This window comes from Drosophila takahashii, chromosome 3R (genome assembly GCF_030179915.1).
Source record: "Drosophila takahashii strain IR98-3 E-12201 chromosome 3R, DtakHiC1v2, whole genome shotgun sequence".
NCBI lineage: Eukaryota > Metazoa > Arthropoda > Insecta > Diptera > Drosophilidae > Drosophila > Drosophila takahashii.
In genome coordinates this window covers 21,022,618-21,049,057 of record NC_091681.1, presented here as the reverse complement: position 1 = coordinate 21,049,057, position 26,440 = coordinate 21,022,618, and the positions used below count along the sequence as shown (strand labels likewise).

The following is a 26,440-nucleotide window of genomic DNA, read 5'->3' as shown; positions in this document are numbered from 1 at the left end:
CAAGGTATTGCATTCTGACCTTATTCCACTAATATTTTTGGACGAAAAATAAGGATTATCATTTTCATGCCCTTTGTTTGGTACAAATGAGACTTTCGTTTGTCTCTGTGTAAATGATGGTAAGTTTGTATGTGTTGTGTGAGAGAACTGGCACTCAACCTGAATCCAGACAGACACTTTGAGGCAGCGCCATTCAGATGACAAACATGTGTGATACGCCACTTGCACCCAGCCAGTGCTATCTGCATTTGCAACAACAGTTTTTCTTTGGCGGCGCCTCTCTCGCCCTTTTCCACCCTTTCCACCCCCACCTCATCATCACACAACCCCCTGGATAGCTCGTCTGTCAGCGTGGCATACTCATGAAAGTTAAGGACTTGCATAACTTCTGGCATTTATGTGCGCTTTTCACCTGCTTGCCAACAGCTTCACCTACTTTCACTCCCGCCCCCTCTGGCGACCGCCCACTTTTCCATGCTTCATTACGCTAATGCCGTGTTTTCAAATTATTTTACAAGCCCCCACCCGCTGGTGAGTGGAATTCCTTCCGCTATTTGTTGCATACTAAATGGGGGAGCGGTCTGATTAGCATGTGATAAACTAGTTTAGGTGCTGTGACATAGTTGCTATCCCAGGACATAGGCGTTATTTGAAATGCACAGTAATCGGCGAGTAGTTCTGTTACAAATCCAAAACAAAGTACAGAGTACTAAAATTCTGAATTTAAAGTAATACCTCCCTTTGAGCACATCTTACGACCAGAAAGCCATCTAATTAAATGCATAATAATTAAGATTGGATATCATCAAATTAATGAAAGTCAAAAGCAAGTCTCTGCGGCAAAGGTGATGGCCAAGGTGGGCTGATATAACGACAGGTTGTTTGCTTTACATAATTATTTCATTAAGTGTTTTGTGTGCGGCTTTGAGACCGGTGCTGTCATGAGCTACCAGTCAGCAGTCGCCCCGAGGAGAGCCGGGCTTATTGAGGGACCTTTTCACTTTTCCACTTTGGTAATTCCAGCATTTAACAAGTCGGAAAGCAGCTTCAGCAGCAGCAGCAGCAGCAGACATCCCGCAGCACTCGCCTTGACCTCAGGCAGTGCCAAATCCGGAGGCGAACGCCAGGATGCTGGGATGCCAAGATGCGGGGAGATGTGGCATAGCTCATTAACAAACATTAGTTGCAAATGTTGTGAATTACTTAAGGAATTAATATTCCATGCTTCACACACACACAGTCTCTCGGGGAAGATGGGGACTGGGGGTCTGGAACTTAATCTCCCCGAGGGCCTCTGGCACTCTACGTCGGCAGCCAAATGAGCGAGAGTCATAAGTCCTGCCTGCACACTCACATCTACTTCTTAAATCCTGCTCAGCTTCTGCTGTGTACACTGCGGCGTATACTAATGCAAACTAATTCATTTCCACATACACATCCACAGCTACTCACACTCGCACTCCCAATCGGTTATCATCGTCTTCATCATTAGAACGATGCTTGTCTGCTGCGCTAGTTAATGATAGTTGACCTCCCCCGTAAGCATATTGAATTAATGAAAGCTTTTTGTCTGTTGACCAAGATATATTCACCGGCTTGCCTCAGTCCATCCATGAACAAGGGTTCCCTGCTTTGTCCGTCCTTATAAATTGACTTGAAGCCGTCTAATCATCAACCGCATTGTTGTCCTTCGAGATGAAGAGTGTTAAGTGATTAATAATTCAGTGCTATTCTGGGTTATGGCGTTCCTGCTTCCGATTGATTCACCATTATTTTTAGAAATTTTAAAGGCTTTAATAAATAAGTTTAGTATGCCTTTCTTAACTTAAAATTTGATTCCATTGAAGTTTAATCTAATTTTATTAGGAAGCCCTGTATATGAAGAGAAATATATTAACCACCCTTTAACCCATTAACATAAATTGACAAAAGCCAGAGTATGGACAAATATTTATTAAATAGTTAAATACTTCAGTGCTTATTTTTAGCTTAGTTAATATTTATCGAATGCTAAAATCCACCTTTCTAAAAAGAAACTCAGAACTTAAATCTATATTTCGACTCAGCTGTTTTTCGTTTATATTTGTCTTGGCCTAGCACAGTTTTCAGCGTCCTCTGCCTTATCGCATTACCTTATAGAAGTGGGCAATGCTTCAGGCCAAAAGCTTTCAATTTTCCTTCACACATGGCATTGGCCTTAAGCGGCTTTTCGGCCACTCTCCCACTGGCATTTCTGTGCACATTTTCCAGCAAGGTTTTTTTAGATTTCCTATTTTTGGAAACGAATTGGTTGGAAATGCAGATTTCGCATAAACAAAGCACGCACAACAAATTAAAACAAGTCATAAATGTGTGTGTTCCAAAAGCAAAAAAGAATTTTGGACAAACAAAAACGGCAAACTCTTTCAATGGACAAAGGGGATGGTGACGCGGGAACATAGGAAACTGGAATATTCAGCGCGTGTCTTGAATATTCTATGGCTGTTAATTATGCTGTTGTTGTCCTGAACTCCAGCGATATCTTTGTCTATGGGGCAAACATTTGGAAATTTCTACGATTTATTTGGTTTGGGTAGTAGGAAAATTAGCACAAAAAAGGGAATGATAAGAGGTGTGGCAGAATATGAAAAATAACTTGCGCCTTTTTATGCGCAAAATATTGAAATATAAGAGGGGCGGGGCAAGGACTGGCACACTGGCGAAGGCAAAGGATACCCTTGGCTGGCCGGACCCAAAGGATTCATCAGCGGCAACAGCTGTTGACTGCCGGGGCTGCCGAAAATGTTAGCATTTTGCGATGATGTATCGTTGGCATCATTATAACAGCTGCCAAAAAGTGCACAGCGAGAAATTTTCATAGCAATTAGATTTCTTACTTGTAATTCGAATGAATGGCATTTTCCAAAGATTTAAATTCAATAAAAAAGTATAGCAAAAGCATTAGATTTTATTTATTTTTAAATTGTTAGTAAATATTTTTAGAGATTTATAGATAAGTGGAAAATTCTAAGTAGTTACAATTCATTAAGGTTTAATAAATATATTAATCAGATATACCACACTAAGGGCCGTTTTCTCGTCCGCCTGTTAAATTTTAAATACGGTTAAAACTATGATTTCCCATACGATTTCAAGGTTTTAACCTTACTTTAAATTTAACAAACGGACGAGAAAACGGCCCTAAAGCGGTTAGCTTAAATAATAATAAAAATTCAATAGATTTTACCATACCAAAGTATACCATTTTATTAAGGTTTATAGGCTTAGGTTTACAACAAGGACAAATAATATAATTTTATAGTTTTGTAGAATTTTCAATTTTAATTCTTTCCTGTGTACCACCCCCTAGTTGCCTCCGCACCCACAAAAAAGATTGGGCTTGAAATTTTGGATGCGTTTGCACCCGAGCCCTGATGGGCCCTTGTGCGTGCCTTGGGTACTTGTTGTTATATTTATCACAGAAATGTACTTTATCTTTGCCGGTGCCCAATGCGCGGAGCTCTGAGCCGGGGAGCCGGAGATTTGGCGGCAGGATCGGGAGTGGCAGTGGCGGGCCCGTAACCCTATACCCTTGGGCCAGGGCATTCGTATTCGTCAACAGCTGCCGCTCTGCGGAGGAGTGGAGAAGAACGGTTCCCCGGATCCGCCGGTAATTTTGCCTTTGCCCCATCTGTCTATCAGCGGATGTTGCGCAGATTTTCATGCAAACTAAATTGTATAAAAATATCGCCACACACATTTCTTTATGATTAAACTTGCATTATAAGCCCGCATCGGGTGAAAGTTGTGTCGTAAAAAACGTAAAACATATGTTTGATTTTCACTTTTAAAGGGCCACAGAATGTTGCCAGCATGTATTTTTGATGTTTAAATACTTTTTGATGGATGGCAATAAAAATTTTGGTTTATGGTGGGTGGCCGTTGTTTGAAGGTTTAATAAACCGTTTATTAAAAATTTATTTTGATAGGGTTTTACTAAAACCTTTCGAGCCTAGTTGCCCAGTTTTTAACATTCCCTTCTACTTTTCAAATGCCCTAGCCTTCTTTTTCCAAGTCGCTTATATGCAAATGCCAGTCAGACTCGGAGGATATTGATTGAAATGCAATATTCTGTGCGCGGTATAACTCACTCATTTGCATAAGTTCATTACTGGCCGAAACTGACCTGGCCTGTATTTGACCGGCTGTTGATAGGTGGGCGGGATTTATTCCGTGACATTGATGGCAAAGTGAAATATGCAAAGAGGTCGGCCCATTTCAGGTACTATAAGAGGTTTAAAGTTGAAGCTAGGAGAACGTGCAACAAAGAAATTTTAATTTACGAGATTGAAGAAGCATGTCTAATAAATAAGAATTTAAAAAATAAAAAACTAAAAACAGTTCTCACTAAAGTGATTGAATATTCACGTCTCTTGATGAAAAAACTTCCTTAAAATTGTCTGCTATTGGCATTCGATTTTGCAGAGTTCACAACTTTTACTTACCTATACAAAAAAATTAACTGTTTGGCCCAACTCCTTATGCTCCGCTCTATATTTTAGTTTTATTGCTCCGCTCGTTCAAGTTTATTATAAGCTGACTGGCAAAGTTGAAGCAAAAGTCTTTCAAAAGCTGATTACTTTAGAATCTGGAATCTGGAATATAATGTGTATTTACAGCAAAGTCCTTTAGTCCTCTACTAAATCTCATATAATCGCTGCACTATTTTATAAACTTATTTTCCCCCTTTCAATTTTCGTTGCCATGACAAAAAGGCATTCCGTTCTCTCCCAACTTTATTGTTTAAGAAATACAACTGCAGCAATATACGTGGGGGAGAAAGGCATATTTAATATGAGACATGACAATATTGTCTTGGCCTTTGCCCACAGAGTGACTGTTCTGTTCGTTTCTCTTCTATTCAGTGCAGTGCTCTGTTGCCATTGCCATTGCCATTGCGTTGTTAGCCGGTGTTGTAGTTGTTGCCGACCTCGTAGACATCATTATTTCTCGAGTGGTTGTTGCGCTGATAAACTCGCAGAGCGTGGCAGTTTCGCTCTCCTTATTTCGCCATCGCAATCCCAATCCCAGTCGCAGTCCCAATCCAGACCCAGTTAGGACAGCAGCATCATCGTCTTTATCCTTTATGCAAAAAGGAGAAAGAAAAAACCCAAATCGAGTAAATAAAAACACACAGGGCTTCATCTTTCTTCCCGGGTCCGGATGGCAATAAAAAAAAGTGCTTACAATTTATTGATTTCATATTAGTAGACTCGCAGCACAGGCAGGGCACAGCACACATCATGATCGGAGGGAAAGTCCCTGTCCCCCGGAGGAGGTCTGTGCATAAATTTTCATCAGCCCGAAAGCGTGCAACAAAGTCTCCTGCTTTCTTCTCTTCTTTTCCCACGCAATTTAGATGTTGACGCACCACTTTTTCCTCTGCCGCCGCATATTCTTGTATTTTTTGTTAATGCCTTGATTTCGATTTGTCTGCACCGCGCACCACCGCCCAAATGTGGGTCAGCTTTTTTCTTCACTTCACTTCACTTCGGGTTGGCTTGCTAATTTGGACCCAGAATTTTTGGGGCAAAGAACTTGCTAATTGAATTAAATTGTTTCCTAATTGTTGTCGAGTTTCGATTTCTTTAAGCTGAGTTTTTTTTTGTGATTTGCTAAATATGGAGGTGAAAAAAGTTTCCACTTCCTTGAGTTGTAATACTTTTAGAAAAAATAACATGTATTTATGATTTGTGAAATGAAATTCAGAGTTCGAGATGGAAAATAAATTTAGAGTAAATTAGTTTTACGTGATGTAATTTTTCTTTGAGCTCTTATCTTGTCTTCAGAGATCCCAAGACTCGATTTAAATTAGTAGGAATATTTTGTCTGCTGTTTTCGGATGTGAGTATTTTGATAAGAGCAATATCGCTTTCATTGTTCTCGGCTCTTAATGCACTGCATTAAAAATGTATTTCAAACAAAATTTCAGCAAATTAGTTGTTCCCGGATGCTGCTCTATTGGGAATTATCAGATAATACCACATCACGAACACACAAATACTGGCACGGGCTCTCTGGTTAGCGCAATATTCCGCAAACAATTCATCATTTATGCCAAATATTGTGTTGCCTGTACAAATTATAAACCGAACTACTGAATGCCGATTTGATAAGCTGATTTATGCTTCATGTTTAGTCTGCGGCGGCACCCCCCCTTGATTTCCACTCTCGGTTGACAGGGAAATCATTAGGCTAATGTGATTGGGGGGCGAGTGGGGTGAAGTGGATGGAAAGGCCAAATGTAAACACAAATATTGGAATTGGCAAACAAAAACGAGCTGTGCACATAAATTAAACGGGAAATCGGTAATCCCACCGAATCCCGGCTATAGCTGAAATTGCCCGATATGCAAAGTCAGTTCGCTCGGCGATAACAAATGCGGAGCAATTATGGCCGCATTAAGCATATGCCCAAGTGGTCATCCTTTCCACTCTCCATCGGCATGAGGAAATGTGGATGTGGCTGTGGGTTTTTGGAGTGCATCGCAAGGATTTGCATAAATCCCACCACATTTATTCAATAAGCAAGCCGCACACACATACTCTCGAGCCAAAACAGAACCGAGAAGGAGCAGTAGCTGTAGCAGTAGCACTTGACTCGGCTCTAAGACCACTTAATAATCCACTTGGATGGGTTAAAAGAGTCCCTCCCCAAATGCTGATTGCCCGCACAGTTGGCATTGATTTACGGATGGACTAACCCCAGGAACTCGGCCCCCAGGATTCCAGCCCCATCGCAACCCAATCCCTATCCTGGTCCCAATACCAATCGGGTATGCAAATCGAATACAACTAAATGTAAACACATACAGCTGCAATGCAAGATGGCAACCTTCGTTGCTTGTTCCATTTCTACTTTCTACTTTCCACTTTCCGATTTGATTTCGCAAGGGTTCTAATGCCTCAGTTTTCGTGGGAAGGGGGTGGAGAGAGGGGGGCTTTTGGCCGACTGGATGTCTGGCAGACATCCTTGGCAAACTTTTGCCTCAACGGCTTAACTTTTTTGCACGTGTAGTTGGCCAGGAGGACCTGTTAGAGGTGGAAGCCGGGGACGCACTTTTAGTTAAATTCGAAAAAAACCCCTCTTTTGTTCCTTGGCAATCCCCTGAAATGTTTTCTTTGCCCAGAAGTTTCCTAATTTACCAGAGACTGCAGATTGGGCCAAGCAATCGGCTTAAGCCTAATGAATCACGCTGTTGTTGAATCTTTAAAAACATTTCAAGATGAGCTGCCCTAGTCGAAGGTCCGAGAGGAACAAAAGCACTGCACCCACATGCGAGGAAAATGATCTACTGTTCAGAGGTGGAAAACCTTGAACGCAGATCAGCCAGGTAGATCACCGCTAACTGTTTTCGCAGACAGCCGACAACAATGGGCCATAAACGCATTAAGGTAATGGCAAACAAAACGGTGGGCTGGGTATCGGGTAAAAGATGGATCGTGTCCACGAAGTCACACCTGCGATCACCTGGTGATGTGCAACTAGTTGGAGATCGATCCGCGCTTCGAACCTAGTTTGTCAGCCATCTGCGCAGGCGCCACCACACACCTGCGATCAGTGATGCCAAACTCGCCTTTCTCCCGCCAAATCTACTCAGAGTTATATGTACTTCTCTTACTATACATTTGATAATATGGTTTAAGCACAATGCTCGGTAAATAGTTTGTTTTCTATGTTTAATAGTCTTCATTAACAATATAAATTTACAAGTTAAAAGATCGTTGGCTATAAAACCTGTTGTTAATGAATTTAAAAATGGAATGGTGTTTGGCTAGGGTTACTTAAATTATTTAATATTATTTTTATTTAATAAAATATTTTTTAACATATATAAAAAATAATAATAGTATATTTTAAAAATGCGTGTGAAACTATCGCCGCCTTCCAACATGTTTGTCTTCGAACTTCTGCGGCTGCATTTCTTTTTCTTTCGGCTAGCTTCCAGGCCCACCGCAAGAAAATGGGTCAGGCTATAAAAGCAGAAGTTCAAGGCGATCGCCGTTTCAGACAACTTCAGCAGCAGTCGCAGCAACACCTCAGTTTTAACCAAGAAATCAGCAACGGTGCCACGAAAAATCCGAAGTCTCTCGAAGATCGAAGTAAACGAAAGTTGCCATCGATCGACTGTCTCGAAAAGAGAGAGAAATTTTTCCGTGCAAAATTTTGGGTGAATTTTTAAGTGAATTGTGTGCTTGACAATCGCGTGCTGAAATTTGCAATTTTTCTAGTGCGACCAGCCAAATCAACTCAACTGGAACTGTAATTACATTTTAATTGCTTCGAGCTCGACAACTAGAAGGACTGCAGATAATACACAGGTAAGAAAACAGGGCAATTCCAAATTTTTATCGGCATTGGAAAGAGTTTTAATCAGAACGAAAAAATTCATTTATTTTTTATATTGAAAAATCATTTATAAAGTTAGGATTACAACAAAGGTACAGTTTTTATTGATTTTACGATTCAAAAATATTACAAAAAAAAAATTGCTTCGAAAAGAAAAGTTATTTTTAGACTTTTGAACACAATTTTATAAAAACAAAGTAAAGACAAAATTGTAGATTTGGATTGTCAATATTTTTTTATCTGAATAGGAATTTTAAAAAAAGTGAAAATATTTCTTCAAAAAATTGAAATCAACAACTGATGATCCACAACGCCAATACTGCAATGATTTGAGCTAGAATCTGGCAATAGAAAGTTATTGACAATTGATCGACTGCCACTATTTGGCCTCAAGTCGTGTCGTGCGTTTGTTTGTCCAACAAATTGGGGCTATATGGCAAGAGCCAAATATTTGGGTCAGTCCAAAAGAAATAACAGAACTCGGGGCACAAATCCAGCAATAAAAGCAACAACCGTAGAGGGAAGCGGCGGAGAAGAGGGGGGAATTTCTGTTAAACGAGTTAACAACTTTGCATGAAAAAGCAAACAGAAACCCATCGACTGGACGGAGGAGCATGAACATGTCAAAGCGTTCGAAAGGGGGGGCCTTTCGTGGCGGGGTCTCTTATTCTTTTTTTGTTTTTTTCCGTTCTGTCGTTTCGTCGAAGAGGTGCGATGAGGTGTGTGGTGTGGCGGGCACGCACACACGCAGATGTGCATTCAGCCAAGTTCTTTTCAAGCCAAACAACCAGCGTCGTGCACCGATGATGGCCGCCCACTGACCCAAATGGGCGCCCGTTGACTGCCGCTCCAAAGAATTTCGAATTTCGTTTTCGAGTGCTCAAAATGCTCGGCAGCCGGGGGGTGGTGGCACCTTTTTCAGGTGGCAAGGCCTTGCGGCCGTTTTGTCTGTGGCCTTGATTCAATGTGGGTCTCCGCCTTCGCCTCACTACACTCCACTCCCGGATCGGCCAATTAACGCCTGCCTTTTGGCCAAGTCTTTGGCCAATTCCCATACAGAATTTATTTATTTAATTGCCTGCAAAAGGTCACGATTGTCTGCTATTTGTTTACCCATTTGCCTGTGCGCATTCCTTGGCTCGCTGCCCTGAAGCAAGTATTTTCTTTCTTTTAACTTTCATTCATTGGCCGTGGTTGCTTTTGGCATTTTGCGGTGCTCGTTGTCAAGCTGCTGAGCGAGGTGAAAGTTTTTTCTTTGAAGCCGTTAAGTCGTGTTTAATACAGTTTATGTTTGGTCCAAGCCAAACTGAATTGGTCTTCATCTCAATTGCAGGCCAGAGAATGCGATTTGTTTACTGAAAACTGCATGGCGGAGTCTTGACAATGCCACTCGCAATTTGTCCATCAAATGCAGCTGACTAATAACCGTAATGGAAATGTGGAAATTGCAAGTGCAATTTGTTCTGCTTTCGTGCAGTCCCAAGTTGCCTGTCATTTTGTCTTCTGCCGACGAGTGATTTTCGGGGTCAGTAAAAGTTTCGCCGAGAAGTTTGCGACCGCAAAAGTGGATCGCTGACTGCTCCTGCCCTGCGATTGCATCATGGGCCAGGGTCTTATGCAATGGGTAATCAATAGTCAAATCCGCTCGCATTAAAATGCAGCACAGTTAGTGCGCGTTTGGGCCAATCGACAGTTTTCTTTCGGGGGTTGCTGACCATCGGCGCAAACGAAAGACTTAAGGCACAAACTCGCTGGAAAGCCGCTGGGCATGCCAATTAAGGTTAAGCACTTGGCCAGTGAGCAGTAAGCACTTAATTAAATTTTTGTTATTTGTTTGACGCTTTTATTTTTCTTGGTCAATAAACCTTGGCTGGATTCTCGGCGAAAGAAAGAAAGTGAAATGTGAATATTCGAGGCCGCTTGAGTTTCTCTCAGCCGGAAACCCGTCCGTGACAGTCCAGAATGTGAGTCACGGGCCCTCCAGTCGATCCGATCCACTCCCAGAAACCGAAGAGCTTGCTCACTTACCGCAAATCACGAACGTTTTGCCGCTTTCTCGTCTCTGCTCTGACTTTGACTTTGACCAGGGATCCAATCCAATCCGGAGCCAGTGGAGCGTGCCTTGGCACGAGACCGCAAACGAAAACGAAAATAAATATCTGGGAGACCAGCAGCACATAAATTACAATGATATTTCTCCGGCAAAGAACTCGGTTATTGTTACACCCCCGCCTCCACGGCCCGAAAATTGTTTCTCTTTCTGCGTCTGCCGTTTGCGGTTTCCACACTTTCTAATTTGCGACTTTTGACCAACGGCAAGTGTAATTGCTGCTCTCTTTACTTTTGTGTTATTGAAATAGTTGTATTGCCCGTTGTTTGATGCGAAGACGATGTTTTAATTGCCGTTTTAAGGCAGGCCATGAAAGTAAGAGTTGCGTGCGAGGCTTCCAATTAGAGTTGCGTGTTTTCCTTTGAGCCAGAGAAGAAGAAAAGCCAGAAGATAACGAGCCTGGCTCGAATTATGTCATAAAATACCGCTGAGGAGATATCGATGTGACTAATTTGTCCATCACAATTTCCACGGCTAATTTCCCACTTGGCCAGATCGATGAAATTTCTCTGCCACACATTCCGGCTATTAATTACCATTATCTTAGCCACTAATCGCTGAATCACGTTTAAAAAGTCAGCGCCTCCCGCTCTAACAGCTTTCTAAATTTACATGGCCACCATAATTTCCACGGAACTGGGTCGAATTGTGTCACAAACAATCAAAAGTCCACTTGGGAGCCACCGTGAGATGGAGATGACCGATTAATAACCTTGCAGGCCACCACATTTCCATGCTGACCCATTCTGGAGAGCCTGTTCTCCGGCCGGCAATTAAATGGAAATCAATGCAATCTCACAGCCATTGGCATTCCGCAGCCTCGTTGGCTTTATTAATTGTAACGGGAACCTGTTGCATGACATCTGAGCGAAAGAACCGCTAGTTAGACTGGTTATATGGCCTGTATGATACCATAGCAGAGATCGCGATGAAAAGAAGACCCAAGAACCATTCACATTGGCGATACCATTCTAATTCGAATTGTGAATGGTTCTCGATGCTAATATCGCTAATCCAGCCAACCGATCGCCGTGCGGAAGTCGTTACTAATTGCCGGTACTTGCCACCTCACCTGTGGCGGCGGCTTTCTACGTTGCCCAACCTGCCACTCGGTTAATTTCCCTGCCGCAAGTGCTCCTCTTCAATTCCACCGACTTGCCGACTAACTGGGGAACTATCCACTGGGGAACAGGTTCGGTTTGACCGACACCTTAATTGGGAGCAGTTAGACTCGTTTCTGGATGTTTCGGAAGCGAATGAAGACGCCTCGCCTTTAATTACGCGCCGCTACAACTTTCTTATCTGGTTTCCATGGAAATTGTAACATATTTGAAGCCTCGGCAATGGGAAAATTTTGACTGCGATTTGGGATTAGGCGTTGGGTGTAAAGCACTTGCTATTGGAATGCCAGGAAAAATCTTTATTAAAATATTTGACTAAAAATAATTTTGAATGACAATAGAAAACGATCATAGTTGGAAAAATATTTTTAGTTTTTTAATAATTTCTATTTAGAAAAAAATAATATTGTTTTGGGGTCGAAAGATTATTTTAATTAGATGTAGTAGATGACAAACTAAAATCGGGCCAAGCATGTGCCATTTAAATGGGCCACCCGTGCCCGAGTTCAGGAAACTCCCTCGCTCGCAATTGGGCAATGTGAAAGCGTTGTTATGCGAATGGCTTGGGGTTTGGAACCCCCGATGAATTTCAAACATCTCTAACCGACTTTGGTCTCTTTCAGTAGTCATGTGGAATCAACGGAAAGTGCACGCCTGCCTGCTGCTCTCCATAGTGGCCAGCAATTGCCTGCTGATGACCTACGCCTTCCCGCAGCAGGAGGTTTACCAGCGGCAGCACCAGGTGACCCAGTCGCCTGTCTACCGGGGCGGCGACGAGTCTGCGGCCCGGAAGTTCGCGGTCAAGCCGAATGCCTCGAAGAAGGTGGCCCTGGATGACATCGAGGACGATCTGGAGACCAATCAGATCCAGGAGAGCGTGGGCGGACCAGGCGGATTCACCTGGTCCAACATGCTGTCCACCGTGATGACCATGTTCTTCAACAACGCCGTGAATGCGCCCACCAAGTCCGACGACGTGGATAGCTCCATTGGATTGGGTGGCAGTCCCTGGGCCAATGTCATCTCGATGGGTAAGGATACCTTCCAAATATTTCCCATAAAATATATACCATATTTTCCCATAACTAATAATCGCTCGCTATTTATCTCCACAGGTCTTCGCATCATCAACACCTTGCTGGGCGGTGGAGCCCCTAGCGATGGCATCGATAAGGTCGACAACGGCGGATCTCCCATGCAGGTAATCTACCGATCCATTAGCCCATAACATGGTATACACTCACTGATTGCTTTTGTGCCACTTTTGTTTTGCTTTATCGTAATTTTGCTGTTCGATTGTTACCGTTTCGTTTCGTTATATTTTATATCTTACATCTTATACTGATTCTGGGTGCCTGGCTCTTCTTATTCTCTTGATTATGTTTGCTTCCCGCCTACCTCCTCTACCTCTACCTCGCTAATAATCGCACAGGGCATATTGGTGGCTGTGATGTCTGCCGTTTTAGGCTCCAGAGACCCCGACCAAGTCAACTCGATGGCCAAGCAAGCTGGCGAGGTAAAACATCTTTATTGCTTTCACAACACCGAGAATAACAGCGGGCAACAAGACTTGGGCGTTGATTAGGGATTATTCGATGAGTTTATGAGCTATCTATTGAATTGTAAAAATCCAAATTTCTTTATGTTTTTCTTATAACAACCAATTACGCTTATTCATCTTACTCTAACTCGCATTTTTATAAGAAATTCTAGATATTCCGTTTAGACGATCTAAGGTTTTGGGATCAAAAAAGACTTAATTATAAAGTGAAGAAAATATTTTAGAATACCCTAAAGCGGAAGAATTACTTGACTTATTTTAAAATATTTCCCAAATTGATTTTCTGATCAAAATATTAAAAATTAGGTTTATATTACCCTAAGGAAATCTATTATACGGAGTAGTTACTGGGTATCAGTTTAGTTGCCTAATTAAATGATTAATGCCCGAATCTTGTTGCCCAGTGCTGAGAATGTAAATTGTTCCCGTGCACACTGACAGACACACAACCACACTCACACACACCGAAACACACACACCACTCTAGTATTGGCACAGCAAATGCATAACTAATTGACTAATGCTTCCTCTACCCTTCCCTCTACCCCACCCTTTCTGCCCCCAATCAACACTCGCACACACCGCACACACTCCACTCCACTGAACAAATCGCTCCCCCTTCCGCATCCACAGTTCATTCAGATCGTGATGAACCTGCTGGACGCCCTGAAGACCTCCTTCTCGCACCGTTCCCTGGCCGCCCGCTCGCTGGGCAAGCGGGACTCGGTGAGCGACGCCGTCGTCGCCGGCATCTCGCTGATGAAGGGCTACGTCCGCACTTACCGCAGCTCGGAGGACAAGTGCACGCAGAAGTACATGTGCGACGCCAACACGGAGTGCGTTCGCGAGATCGGCGGCAGCAGCATCTTCTGCCAGCTGGGATCGTAAGTATTGGGGGTCACTTTTGAAACCAAGTTTATTAATTTTTAAAAGAGTAAGTCAGTAATTTATATTTAGAATTATTTACAGTCATTATATTCAAACATTTTAAAGCTGAAATTAAATATTTAATAAATTAAACTGAAACTTTTGCCTTTGTAAAACTATATAGAGGTTTTCAAAAAGATTTATAATTTATAATTTAAATTTACGCTTATTTCTTGAAAATACTGCATTTTTTGTTTTATTTTATCAAATGTTGTTACCACACTATTTGGGTTTGTAATAAATTTTATAAAAACTTTGATTAAAATATTGGTTGGAAACTAAAAAAAAAAAGAAAATATGGTAACCATATCACTAATAATTTTTTAAATTCCCCAATCTAGATATGCCACCAGCTATGTTTTGGGCCGCAGCAGTGGCAGCAACTTCGAGGAACTGTATGACGCCGGACGCAGGGGACGCTCCGGATTCGACTGTCGCCAGATCTATCTGGAGTGCAACGAGGTCTAGACTTTCCAGTGCCCACAACTGGACTCTCTCTAAACTAATTTAAATTAATTTATGACTTCCACCTAGATGTTAGCTATTTATATTATTTATTTAAAACTTCTGTACTTGTAGTCGCCGGCAAATGCGACTGGCTTCCAAGTTGACAAACAAAAACTTAAAAAATAAATGCATTAAATGACTTAAAACATTTGTGTTTAAAAATCACTGAAAATCCTTACTAAATGTAAAAATTAATTCTTTATAATTTTACTTAATTAAGTTGTTAGGGATTTTTTTTGTTTTTATTTTAGTTAAAATTTTAAATTATATTTGAATTTTTAAAAAGCTTTTTTTGGCAGCTTTTCGTTATTCAAAAAAATGACTGTCTTTTAAAGCGGACATAAGCTGACTGCTTTGGCCCAAGCAGTGCAACCGGAAATGGCGCGAAAAAGCAGTTCACTGCTTATTGGAAAAGAACAAAGCAGTTCACTGCTTATTGGAAAAGTGTCGGATTTCTCGCACTGCTTATTGGGAGCGCCGAAAAGAGCACTGCTTTCAACCGCAGCGGCCGTTATTTTTGAAATCCAAGCAGTTATTTTTTGTCTAAAGCGGCCGTTATTTTTGAAATATTCGCAGCGTTTTTTGCGTTTTACTTTAAATTAAAAATTCCATATTACAAATTAAAAATGACAAATTAAACTTCCGATCGCCACCAGGCGGAGAACGAAACAAATGGATTCCATGTTCTGCCCCAGGCGGTGTTGCTCCCGAGTAAGTTGTATTTCGTTCGCCCAGGCCAGCGTTTCATCAAAGAGCAGCAGCAGCGCCCAAGGAAAGGCGTAAATGATTGCCTTATTTTTCATCAGAGATAAGTTTTGCCCATTATAACCCATGCCCCGGCCCAAAGAGAATTGCATCCAGTGAATCTAGAGCAGAGTTTAGGCGACGAACTACCATCGAGCGATCATTTGAGGCGAAAGAAGAACCCAGGTTCGATCGAACACAGTCGCCAGTTTCGCCGTACGCTAAAGTCCTACACAACGTCGCCGCCACGATCTGCGGTTAAAAGTTATTTTCGGGAGTTTAAAAAGATATTCATTTGGTCCGTAAATACTCGTCGTTCCGGCCAAATCCCGCTCTGGGAGTCGTCCGGGAACAGCCGCCACGGAAAGGCGGAGAGATTAGTTTTAAGTTTGGGGATTTACTTCGATTTGAACCTCAATTTAAGTGCTGCGATTCAAAGAATGCCCACAAAAGTCTCATATTCTCCTGGCCTGTAAAATCCTATTTTTTTTTCTGTGTTGGTGTTCTTTTATTCATCCCTATTTAGCCTTCATCGTTACGACCAAAGCGCTTTCGTCGGAGGATGGAAAAAGTGTGGTGAGTGTCTAAAAACATTTATTTAAAACCCCTTTTAATAGGCGATATTCGAAATGAAACAAAAGTCCATAATTTAACCTCGAAAGAAAGAACGAACATGAGGAACTAAAGAAAATAAAACTGCCACACTCAGAAAAAAAGTAAAGTGAAAAGTTAAGTTGAGATGAAAAAAAAATAAATTAATTAAATATTAAATACAAATTTTCCTAGTCGAACGATAAGAATCCCCATGCTTCAACTAACCATTTTTATAGCTACAAAAAGTTGGTTTAAATCTTAATATGCTCTTACAATTATTTATCATATTTTAAGTTATTTAGTTTAGCTTAAGTAATGGTTTATGTTCTTAGTCGGTAAATAAATTTTATAATGATTTGCTAAGGAGAAAAAGTGGCCGCGGCTAGCGTTGTTTGCGATGTAGGGTAGCACTTTATAAAGGGGTCGCTCAGGCTGTCTAGGGAAGAAAGGGACGAGCGACCCATGACCTCCACGACATCCAAGGAGGTGAAAAGGTGAAATCAGGCGAATGTGGAATTAGTAGGGAACTTACGGTAGTATTTTAATGTGTGTGTCTTTCTTAACCCGGTTTCCAGTTCGGTGATGCACGCGAGTATCTCCTTATTATTAGTAAAAGGCATCACGAGTCATCGGCAAGACCATCACACCCATAGCCGAGAGCCAGAGCCGGATAGATTTTTTCGCGTGCGCCGATGGCTCGGGACAACAACTCGCCTAGATTTATGGGTATCAACGTAGCGAATCGTTACAATTGACATTAAAGACGGCTCCATACTGGAATGCACCGGCTTCGATGGCGACTTGTTGGAGCTCCGGAAGCTTGTTCAGCCTCCGCCAGGTGAGTTTTTCGTTGTCAACGCCGGAACGGGCACTAAAAAGGATTTTTTCGACTAGTTCCAGTAGCGCCTTCAACGCCCAAGAAAAAGAAAGGAACCGCGAAGGAGACGGGGCAGTGGGCGTTCGACGATAGGTGGAAGTTGAGCCAGGGCGCACCCAGTGCGTATGAGGAGCTGCTGCCATGGGCAGGACCATGCTCACTCCCACCCGAGTTCGATACGACGCCCTTTACGGTGGTCCAGGAGCTGCAATTGGAAGATCAAATCCCCTTAGATTTCCCTGAGGATTTGGAACCGCCGGCAGGATCCTTAGTTTTCCCTGAGGAGTTGGAACCGCCGGCAGTATCAGATGCACAAAGCCCGATTGCCGTGGTCCCTTTTAGGGTCCTCTACAAAACTATGCAATGCCGGCACTGTTTTGTTACCCACACTGCACTCGTCTCCCATGAAGCGAAGTGCATGAAGGAGGATTACTTTGCGTTTAATTGCAACGACTGCCCGATGCGATCGAAGACCCGCGTAGCTTTGCGGCGCCATAAGTGCTCGACTCAAAAAGCGACTTGTACTACGTCTCCTTTTTTAATCCCAATTATGGAAAGTGGGAAAAGGCGGAGGATGTTCCAGCCATCAAATTGATGCAGCTGGTTGCACCGAAAAAAACCCATTACCGGTACTCAGGAGAGTTCATACCGCAATAAGGCCAAACATTTAATACTAGATCAATTATTTAAGGTAAAATGTAAATTTATCTTCCTTTTAAAACTACCTGAAAATTTCGTTAATATTTAAAAAATTAATGTAAAAACCAAATATTGCTGGTACGGTGGTTTAAGGCTTAAAAGAGTCTTTAAAAAAAAGTTGCTTATCTTACTAAATAAATAAGTAAATGGTTTAAGTAGTAGTCCCATTTATTAAAAATGTATCATAAACATAGGTTCAAATGCTCCAACTTCTCCAAAGGTAAATGCTTCTGGTGATTAAATTCTTCATTGTTCAATTGGGTAATCAAGTACTGCGCTTAAGTTAGCAGGCGTAAATGCTGCACTAGCAATCGAACTCCCAACTTGCCTGTGAAATTTTAAGCCGCCTGTCAAAAAAGTTGCCGCCTCTTCGCAGTTGCTTTGATGCAACAGTAGTTGTTTTCTCGGCTCTTATTGCCTATCAACATTCAGCAGCAGACTTAAACTTCGAGTCCATGCCACGAGGGATGGTCGCGTGAGGTAATCGTGACACCGAAAATCGGCTTTTAATATTTAAAGGGATAATAATAACTATTTATGAACCTAAAAACAATATTTCATTTTGTAACGAACACACTCGATGAGCGTTGTCCACCCTAACAACTCTGCCTACGTTTCGACTGGCCTACTCAGGGAGCTGGGTGTGGGTTTGTGTTAAGATAGAACAAGAGTGTCACAGAACTAACCGTAGTAGACAGAGAAACGATAACGATAAGAACTTAAACCCAACGGCTAAGATTCGGACTAGAGAGTGTACCTATCGAAGATGGAGGCCCAGATGGTAATGGCCTCCTTCTATACCCACCCTACCTGTAAAGTCTCATCAGACTCTACCCTTAAGCAACCGCTGCGCTACATTCTCTTAGGGGCCCTCAAAAGATAACAATTTAATTCATATTAAATTTCATCTTTAATACTCCAAATGCGATAATACGATTCACTCTTAATACTAATAATGCTAACACTAAGTCCTTAAGACTAAACGTTATTTACGTTAAGCGACTCTCTATACGGTCGTGATTGTATTTACGATTGTCAAAAAGGAAAAGGAAATGAAGTATTTACCTTACGTTAAATTGTGGTTGATTACATTGTGTTATCGATATACGATATTCTTATTCAAACAAAAGGCACTTAGGCAGATCAAGTTAAATTATTCTAATGCAAACGATTCTTATTTGATGTCCAATATACGGTATATGTTGTATGATAGTAGTTAAGTAAATATATATATCAAATGTGTGGGCTTAGACAAGAATGAATATATAGTTAAATGTTTTGACGGCTATGCCGTACTTACGAACTCTCCAACGAAGTCAGCAGGCCTGATGACGAACTTTGAAGTGTTTATGTAATGGTTATATATGTCAATCTATATCATAAGCACACACGAAATAATGTTGGCTAAATAGGAATCGTAAAGTAAATTAGAATCGTATCTTAAATGTGTTGGCAAAGAAGCAAACTAAACTACTTTTACTTAATGCGATACAAAGAACAAGTTGGCAGCCCCGGCCAACGTGAACTGGAACCAGAATTGGAACTGAAATTCCAATTGGGATGAGACTTCGTGTTTGCGCGTGCTTGCGCGGATTTGACGAATCGGCGCCGGTGGGATTCGTCCGAATTTCGTCCGACTGGTTCGGACCTGTCGATTTTGGTGCAGTTAGGTAGAAACGGCGTTCCTTGATGCCGCTTGCGGTTGGACGCTGACAAACTAGGTCCGGTATTACGAACAGTACGGTAGTCCAGGCGTGGAAAGGAGAAAAGATCCACTTCACGCGGTGTGCGCCTTTACAGAAATCCTTTATGTACAGTGGCGGACAAAAGTCTACGGACGACCCCCTTTTTGGGAGTTCACCCACTCCTATTGCTTTTACGGGAAAAGTAATGATGCAGTTTTGTTCTTAATGTTATTAATATACAAAAACCAAAATTTTATTCTTATTCATAAAAAACTTTAAAAGTTACAGACGAAAATCTTAAAAATGGCATTGACAAAAGTCTACGGACGATTTTTTACATAGAACTTTCAAAATTTTCGCTCCAAAATTACCCAAACCTGCTCTATAATTTGCATGCCCAGGCCTTATGGTGGTGAAAACAATTGCCGAAAAGCATAAAACAGCAGCTATTTCTTAAGGATATGCGCCGTATGCTTAGGATCATTATCCTGTTGGTAGATCGAGATGGTTCCGAGGCATTATTTGTCCATAGATGCCTTCAAATTATGTTCAAATATGGTCTTATACTCAGAACGAACCATAATACCCTCGACGATGACCAAGTTTCCTCATCCCGAGGCTTCAACTGTTCCCCACGCCATGTCACTCCCACCGAAGTGCTTTACGGTCCAAATTAGTACTGTGGTGGGAGTATGGTAGGGAAGCCTTGGTGTGGGGATCAGTTGAAGCCTCGGGATGAGGAAATTTGGTCATCGTCGAGGGTATTATGGTTCGTTCTGAGTATAAGACCATATTTGAACATAATTTGAAGGCATCTATGGACAAATAATGCCTCGGAACCATCTCGATCTACCAACAGGATAATGATCCTAAGCATACGGCGCATATCCTTAAGAAATAGCTGCTGTTTTATGCTTTTCGGCAATTGTTTTCACCACCATAAGGCCTGGGCATGCAAATTATAGAGCAGGTTTGGGTAATTTTGGAGCGAAAATTTTGAAAGTTCTATGTAAAAAATCGTCCGTAGACTTTTGTCAATGCCATTTTTTAGATTTTCGTCTGTAACTTTTAAAGTTTTTTATGAATAAGAATAAAATTTTGGTTTTTGTATATTAATAACATTAAGAACAAAACTGCATCATTACTTTTCCCGTAAAAGCAATAGGAGTGGAAGAACTCCCAAAAAGGGGGTCGTCCGTAGACTTTTGTCCGCCACTGTAGATTCAGGCGTGGCGATGATGAAATACGACCCAGGCGTGGGCTCTGATGAAATGTTAAATCCAGGCGTAGAGATGATGCAAATCCTGGGTGTCGCGCTCGCGTGGCACGGATGCAAAAAAAAATGTTACCGCTGTAACGGCTCCAGCTCCTTGCTGTGCGCAGAGGGAGGGCTCGCAAACTTTTGCACTTCTTGGAAATCGCACGTGGTCGCTGGTTTCTGCGTTCTGGGGAATTCCGGTCAGAAAACGACAACATTTCGGAGAAATTAACTCACCAACAAGAATAGGAACAGTAATAGGAGAAAATATGCACAGATTAGCAGGGAATTCACTCGCGGATGATTGGATGCGATCGAATTAGGTAATTTTTACGGAGCGAACGAACTGGTCACGAGAGACGTTGATATAAAAGAGGCGGAAATCATGGCTTCTAGTGTGAACGTCGTATGCGTGAAATCCCAAAATCCTTAAGTATGGTATTTTCGGGTGATTAGTGTGAGGATCGGATCCTCGCTAATAGCAAGGTTGCATTTGGGGTAAATGACTTAGCTGGAATGTCTTAGCTAAAGTTAGGCAAAAATATACTGACTCTCACAATTTATTTAAATAAATAAATTTTAAATCAATAAACAATTTCTCTGTCATTTCTATTTACATTTCTCAATATATATTCTGGAGATTGTTTTCTTTTTATCTTCCCCGACTACATACGATTTCTGTAAGTGTATTTTAAAGTTAACCAAAATGGGATAAGGATGACCGAGTTGAGGGCACGCTTTCAGCCCCGACTGAAAAGTTTCCGGCAGGCAATTTGGGGAAAACAAACAGGAAAACTTGAGCTGCCAAAGGCAAAGGCAGGGAACTTGTCTTGTCTCGTGCCACTGCGCAGCTGCAGCCGCTCGCAAAGTTTTTGCTATTTTGATAAATGCCACAGCACAGCTGAAATTTATTGGACAGCCGGCAACGCCGACGCAGAGAAAATTGCAGCATGCAAATGCAATGCGGAATGTGGGGAAAGTTAACTGAAGGACTCCAGACTTGAGACTTCAGACTTGAGACAGCATATCTGCAGTGGGAGTGGGCCTAACCCACATTTAATGGGCGGGGCGGCGCATGGCAACATTTTGTCCAAGATGAAGGCAATGCTCCTGCAGCAGTGGCAGCGCCTCCAAAGTTATGATTAATTTGTGCGGCCAAGTTTTGCTACTACTGCTGCTGCTGCCACCCACCGAAAAAGTTGCTCCTTCCACCGGACTGTTGGCTGCCACTATCTGCAGGAGCAGAAGGAGCTGGAAAACCAGGAGGAGGAGCCTGCTGCCAGTAATTAAAGGCGCTTTGGCCCAACTTGCAGCCGGCAACTTGCAACTGGCAACCGGCAACCGACAACCGGCTGCGATGCATCGCTTGAAATTCCATTTAATTACGTTGAGTGTTGAATATCTTTAGTGCGCTAATTAGAACTGTGCGCAAAACTTTCCTCGGACACCGAATGTACTCCCCGGAAAAAAGAGAACGGTGGGCAGAGGGGAGAAGTGCTGCAAATGAAACAATCGAATTTGGACAACGATCCAATTTGCACCAGAAGTTGCATTCCAGCTGCAGCCGGCTGTCTGGAGATGACATTTTTGTCAGACTGCTTAAATTGTTTTACGCAGATTATAATTTACTTCTTGTTTGTCCGGGGGAATTATCCTGCTGGCCGAAATCTTGGAGGGGTTTTGACGAAAGTTTCAATTGCTGCAAATGGCTTATTGTTCGGAATCCGATTAGGGGGAGCTGCTAAGACAATTTGCGTATTTTTCATGAATTTGTAAAGTTCTGTGTTGTAGTGATTTAAATTGTTCAAACATATGCATCATTTTTAATGACCCTTTCCTCCAAAGCAATTAAATTTACATTTGATGGGCCTTTTATTGTTTTTCAATGTTATACAACGATTAATGTTAATCGTATCAGTAAATTTCTTCAATAATTGTCATGGCATTTGTAAATAAAACCTGTTTTCAATTTTCCGATGAATTTTATTTCCTTTAAAATGTTCTTTATTGAACCAAAGTTAAAATCATATTTCTGAGCTGCTGAAATATTTTCCAAATAAATGTATTTACAAAATAACTTTGGCCAAATTATTCAATTTTGGTCTGGCGAAAACATTTTATTTCCTATCAACACTTTCGCAAAAGCCAAAACATTTTCCTTGATGACCCATTGACAGAGTCATGCTGAAGTAATAACTTTTTCCAAACATTTAGCCCCCTAGCATAAGCCAAAAATTATATTGCGAAAAGTCCCAAGGGAAAAGCCAACCGCAAATCAACGTCAGAGAAATACTGTCTCACCAGCACGTACAAACAGGTACATAAATGTCCATCAAAGTCACTGGCAATTATTTCGATATTTGCGCCAGCATTTTTTGATTTGATTTCCTTGTTGGTTTTGTCCAAATCAATTTATTCGAATGGCCAAAGTGCGAAAATCTGTTTGATAACCTCAGTTTAAGGACGAAAGCTGCGGGAAAAATAACTGAGCGACAAACTGTAAAGTGGCCGGCGGATAAAAAATATGAAAAATCAGGCATTGAATTTGTTTTGCGAAAATATATGCTTTTGCCATAGGCGTTGAACCGAAATTGACCTATTGAAAATTTAATGTTTGCATACAACAATTTCCTGCACAACAGAAATAACAATGACAACGACGACAATGTCGAGTATACAGCGAGTACGTGGATGTTCTGCTGATGCTGACAACTACAACGGGCTGCGGGCTGAACATAAAAATACAAAAATACAAGACAAAAAACCAAATAACGCTGGAAAGCTGGAAAATGAAACCCAAAACAAACCACAGCCAGGACAGCGAGGACAACCGGAGGATACGCCGGAGGAGGTCGCTCCACGGGAAGCCGCGCGGGCAGTTAAATCGATACACTGAGCGTGTAAGCGAAACAAAACCAATACCAAAAGGCGGTGGCACACTGCCGGAATTTGCATTTGGCTTTCACCTTGCCCTGGTCCTGCCCCTCATCCCCCACCGCCCAATCTGAGCCACCACCCACTGGGCCTCAGCCCCGAGCCCTGCGGCAATGTGTGGGGCATGTCAGTGGTTGTCACCATCAGCATCACCATCAGAATCACCAGCGCCGACGATATTGGCTTTTTTCCGGCGGATCGGGGGCAGGGGAAATTTTTCGGGGCGCGTCACTCTGGAAAAATCAGAAGGCGCCCTGACATCCAGTAAACGCATTCTATGCCTGCTTTTGCCCCCAACCGATTCCAATTTTTGTGATGGCAGCTTTGCAAAGTTCTCGCGGCCACCGTGTCTTGTGTCACATGTAAAATGGGTGCCTTTCTCGTTTATGCCTCCTTTTATGGGTTCATTGCGAGATTATTGCCCAAGCAGTCGCGCCCGGAAAACCATTAAAAGAAATGAAATTCAACTCTCTGGATTTTTTTTAGACAATTACACTCACTTTTTAATAATATTCCAGCCCACCGTTGGTGGAGCGTTTTTGTCCATCAATTGACAAGCGATTTTCCGTTCAGTTTCGGACAAGTTGGAATTGCTAAAATTTGCCGAACATTTTTCAAAAGGGGAAAAAAACTATCAGCCAACGGGGAATTCACCCACTTTTATTCGGACTATTTGCAGCCAACTTTTTGCATTCATTATTGAGACTTTGAGGGCGTGTGAAACATATTGAATTATTAACATTGAAAAATGTGTGAAATATTTAATTGCAAGTGCCGAATTTTGGCAGGCGGCCATCAAGCCCTGGCATTTTTCGGGCTAATTTCGGTGGTTTCCTGTTTAAGTGGGCGCCGGAAAATATCACCGAGCCATTTGGCTACTAACTACATTCCGTTATGGCCGAAGGGCAGGAATTTTTGGGCAGAAAGATAAGCGGAAATGTGGGAGAGGACTTTTGACTTCCTCCTCCGCCGTTTAAGTAAACAAGACGTCAATTTTATTCCAAACGAACTGTTTCCTTCAACTACCCTTCCAAATTAAGGGTACTACAACTAAAAAATACATTAAAGAAAATTTAAAAATATATTTTTAAATAATTTTTTCAAGAAATAGGTATTTTACTGACCGGTTCATCCATTTAACTTAAGCCCTAGACAATTACGCTTAACTGAAAAAGTAAGCGCAGTTTAAGTTTTAATCCGCTCCCAGTTCGACGAGAATCTGGCTTAAAGTTGGCCAGCTCAATTGGCTCGAATCGGTTTCCCGCCCCACATGAGCGGAATTCGATTTGGCCACTTTAATTACGACCGCGTAGGGCATATAGAAACTTCCACTGGCCAGCAGCGGAGCATCCGCATCCGCCGAGTGGCGATAAGTATTTGGCAGTGCTATCTGCTCCCACGAATCGCAACTCCCCTTGCTGGAAATTCGTGTGGGGAAGGGCCATGTTAGTGATATTTTCCGATACATATATATATTCGGCTGTTGTATTTCCGATGCCTCTTGCTCCCACAAACACACACGAATTGCTTAAAGTGGAAAATTGCTGGCGCTGCATTTGTTTGGCAGGAGGCAGTGGAAATGGAAAATGGAGTGGTGTCTGCTTGTGTGTGTGGTCCCGGCCTCACGATTTTCCCTTTGGGTTGTGCCTGCATTTATCTTTTATTGGTTTCTTCTATCTCTTCCGCTCGCCAAGTGCTCGTCCTGCGTCGCCCCATCGCCACATCGCATCCTTCCCAATCAAATCAATATGCGATTGATGCGAGCGCTATTATCTTTTTATTATGAGCATTTATTTGCCGTTGTCTGCTCAATTTGCCAGCTAATTTTCATGCTGCTCTGGGGCAAATTAGTGCGACTCGGCTCACTGTGATTAATTGATGGGGCTGCTGCGAGCACTTGTCACCGCAGCGATTTGCCATAATCCATCACACATCCTATATTCTGCGTCCCTCGTTCCACATCGTAAGTCCTGGTCCTTTGTCAGGAACTGGGAGAACCCTTTTTCGGGCAAGGCCATCAACTGATTTCTTTATCGCCATCGATATAAGCCAGAGATGTTTTATGGCAAACAAATGCCCGGCCTGCCTGACAGCCGTTCGGCATCATCAGCAGTTGCTGCAAAGTACGGATCACAATCTCATAAACTCGATTCGAATATTTGCTTAAGAATGTCATAAAAAAGGCAAACAGGGATAAGCCGTAAAACCATGTCTAGAGCGATGGCTACTAAACATTTCGCTCTCTCGTTGACCCCGCACAATAATAAATATGTTGGTGCCATAAAAAAGTTGGCTCGAGTTCGTTAAGCCGAGCCTGTTCGACTTTTTTATTTTAATTGTGCTTTTGGCCAATAATTTTTTATTGCCTTCTAAACGCCGCCCGACGTGCGGAAAATTAAAACAATTGTCTGGGTCACCAGAAGAGCTTCGCCGCCTTCTCAGCCGTTTTAGCCTGCCAGAGGCATCGTCAATAAGTTGGAAAATAAAACCCGGGCGCGTACCACAAAATTGTAAACAACATATAATTTGATTGTTTGTTTTAAGCGGCAAGGGAAGGCGTTTTATAATTAAAATTTGTACTGCAATTGCTTTAATTAAAGCCGCAAGGTGAGTGCCAAACTTTACGACCAATACAAATTGAAGGCGGTTGGTGTGAGCCGGCGTTCGGTACTCGGATAATTCGAAATAAGTTTCGGGCAGACAAAGTTTTCTTTCAAATTTATGGCACTCTCTTCAGGGGCAGACTCTAATTAGCAGTGGGCGAATGGAAGTCTCAGTCTTGTTTTTGGCATCTAAATGATAACTTTAGTTTCAAGGAATGTCAACAAAATCTAAGGGTAAAAGGAAAGGGAAGGGAAGAATGAAAAGGAACATAGGAATGATGACATATATGACAGGATATAAAAACAAGAAATGCTTATTAAAATATTTAATAACTGAAAACCACCACCAAATTCTTTTACAAATTTAAAGGAGATATTTTCCACAATTTACTTACAAAAAATAAATATAAATCCTGCCATGCCAACCAAAA

At 42.0% G+C, this 26,440-nt stretch overlaps 1 protein-coding gene across 3 annotated transcripts; it reads left to right on the top strand.

Moving 5' to 3' along the window:
- The first annotated feature begins 8,060 nt into the window (after nucleotides 1–8,060).
- Nucleotides 8,061–14,761, top strand: LOC108056552 (uncharacterized). Of its 3 annotated transcripts, none has more exons than XM_017140371.3 (7): nucleotides 8,061–8,210; nucleotides 8,272–8,361; nucleotides 12,247–12,651; nucleotides 12,736–12,821; nucleotides 13,053–13,136; nucleotides 13,815–14,065; nucleotides 14,450–14,761. In XM_017140371.3, the coding sequence occupies exons 3-7, from the start codon at nucleotides 12,249–12,251 to the stop codon at nucleotides 14,574–14,576; spliced, it is 951 nt and encodes a 316-aa protein (XP_016995860.1). In that variant the 5' UTR covers nucleotides 8,061–8,210; nucleotides 8,272–8,361; nucleotides 12,247–12,248; the 3' UTR covers nucleotides 14,577–14,761. The 3 variants fall into 3 exon arrangements, with proteins under 3 accessions (XP_016995860.1, XP_016995858.1, XP_070073148.1); XM_017140369.3 differs by having other exon boundaries at nucleotides 12,244–12,651; XM_070217047.1 differs by lacking the exon at nucleotides 13,053–13,136 and having other exon boundaries at nucleotides 12,244–12,651.
- The last annotated feature ends 11,679 nt before the right edge of the window (nucleotides 14,762–26,440 follow it).

Coding starts and splice junctions, on each gene's coding strand:
- LOC108056552 (XM_017140371.3), top strand. CDS start 12,249: ATGTGGAATCAACGGAAAGTGCACGCCTGCCTGCTGCTCTCCATAGTG. Junction 12,652..12,735: donor GGCCAATGTCATCTCGATGG/GTAAGGATACCT, acceptor TTATCTCCACAG/GTCTTCGCATCATCAACACC. Junction 14,066..14,449: donor ATCTTCTGCCAGCTGGGATC/GTAAGTATTGGG, acceptor TCCCCAATCTAG/ATATGCCACCAGCTATGTTT.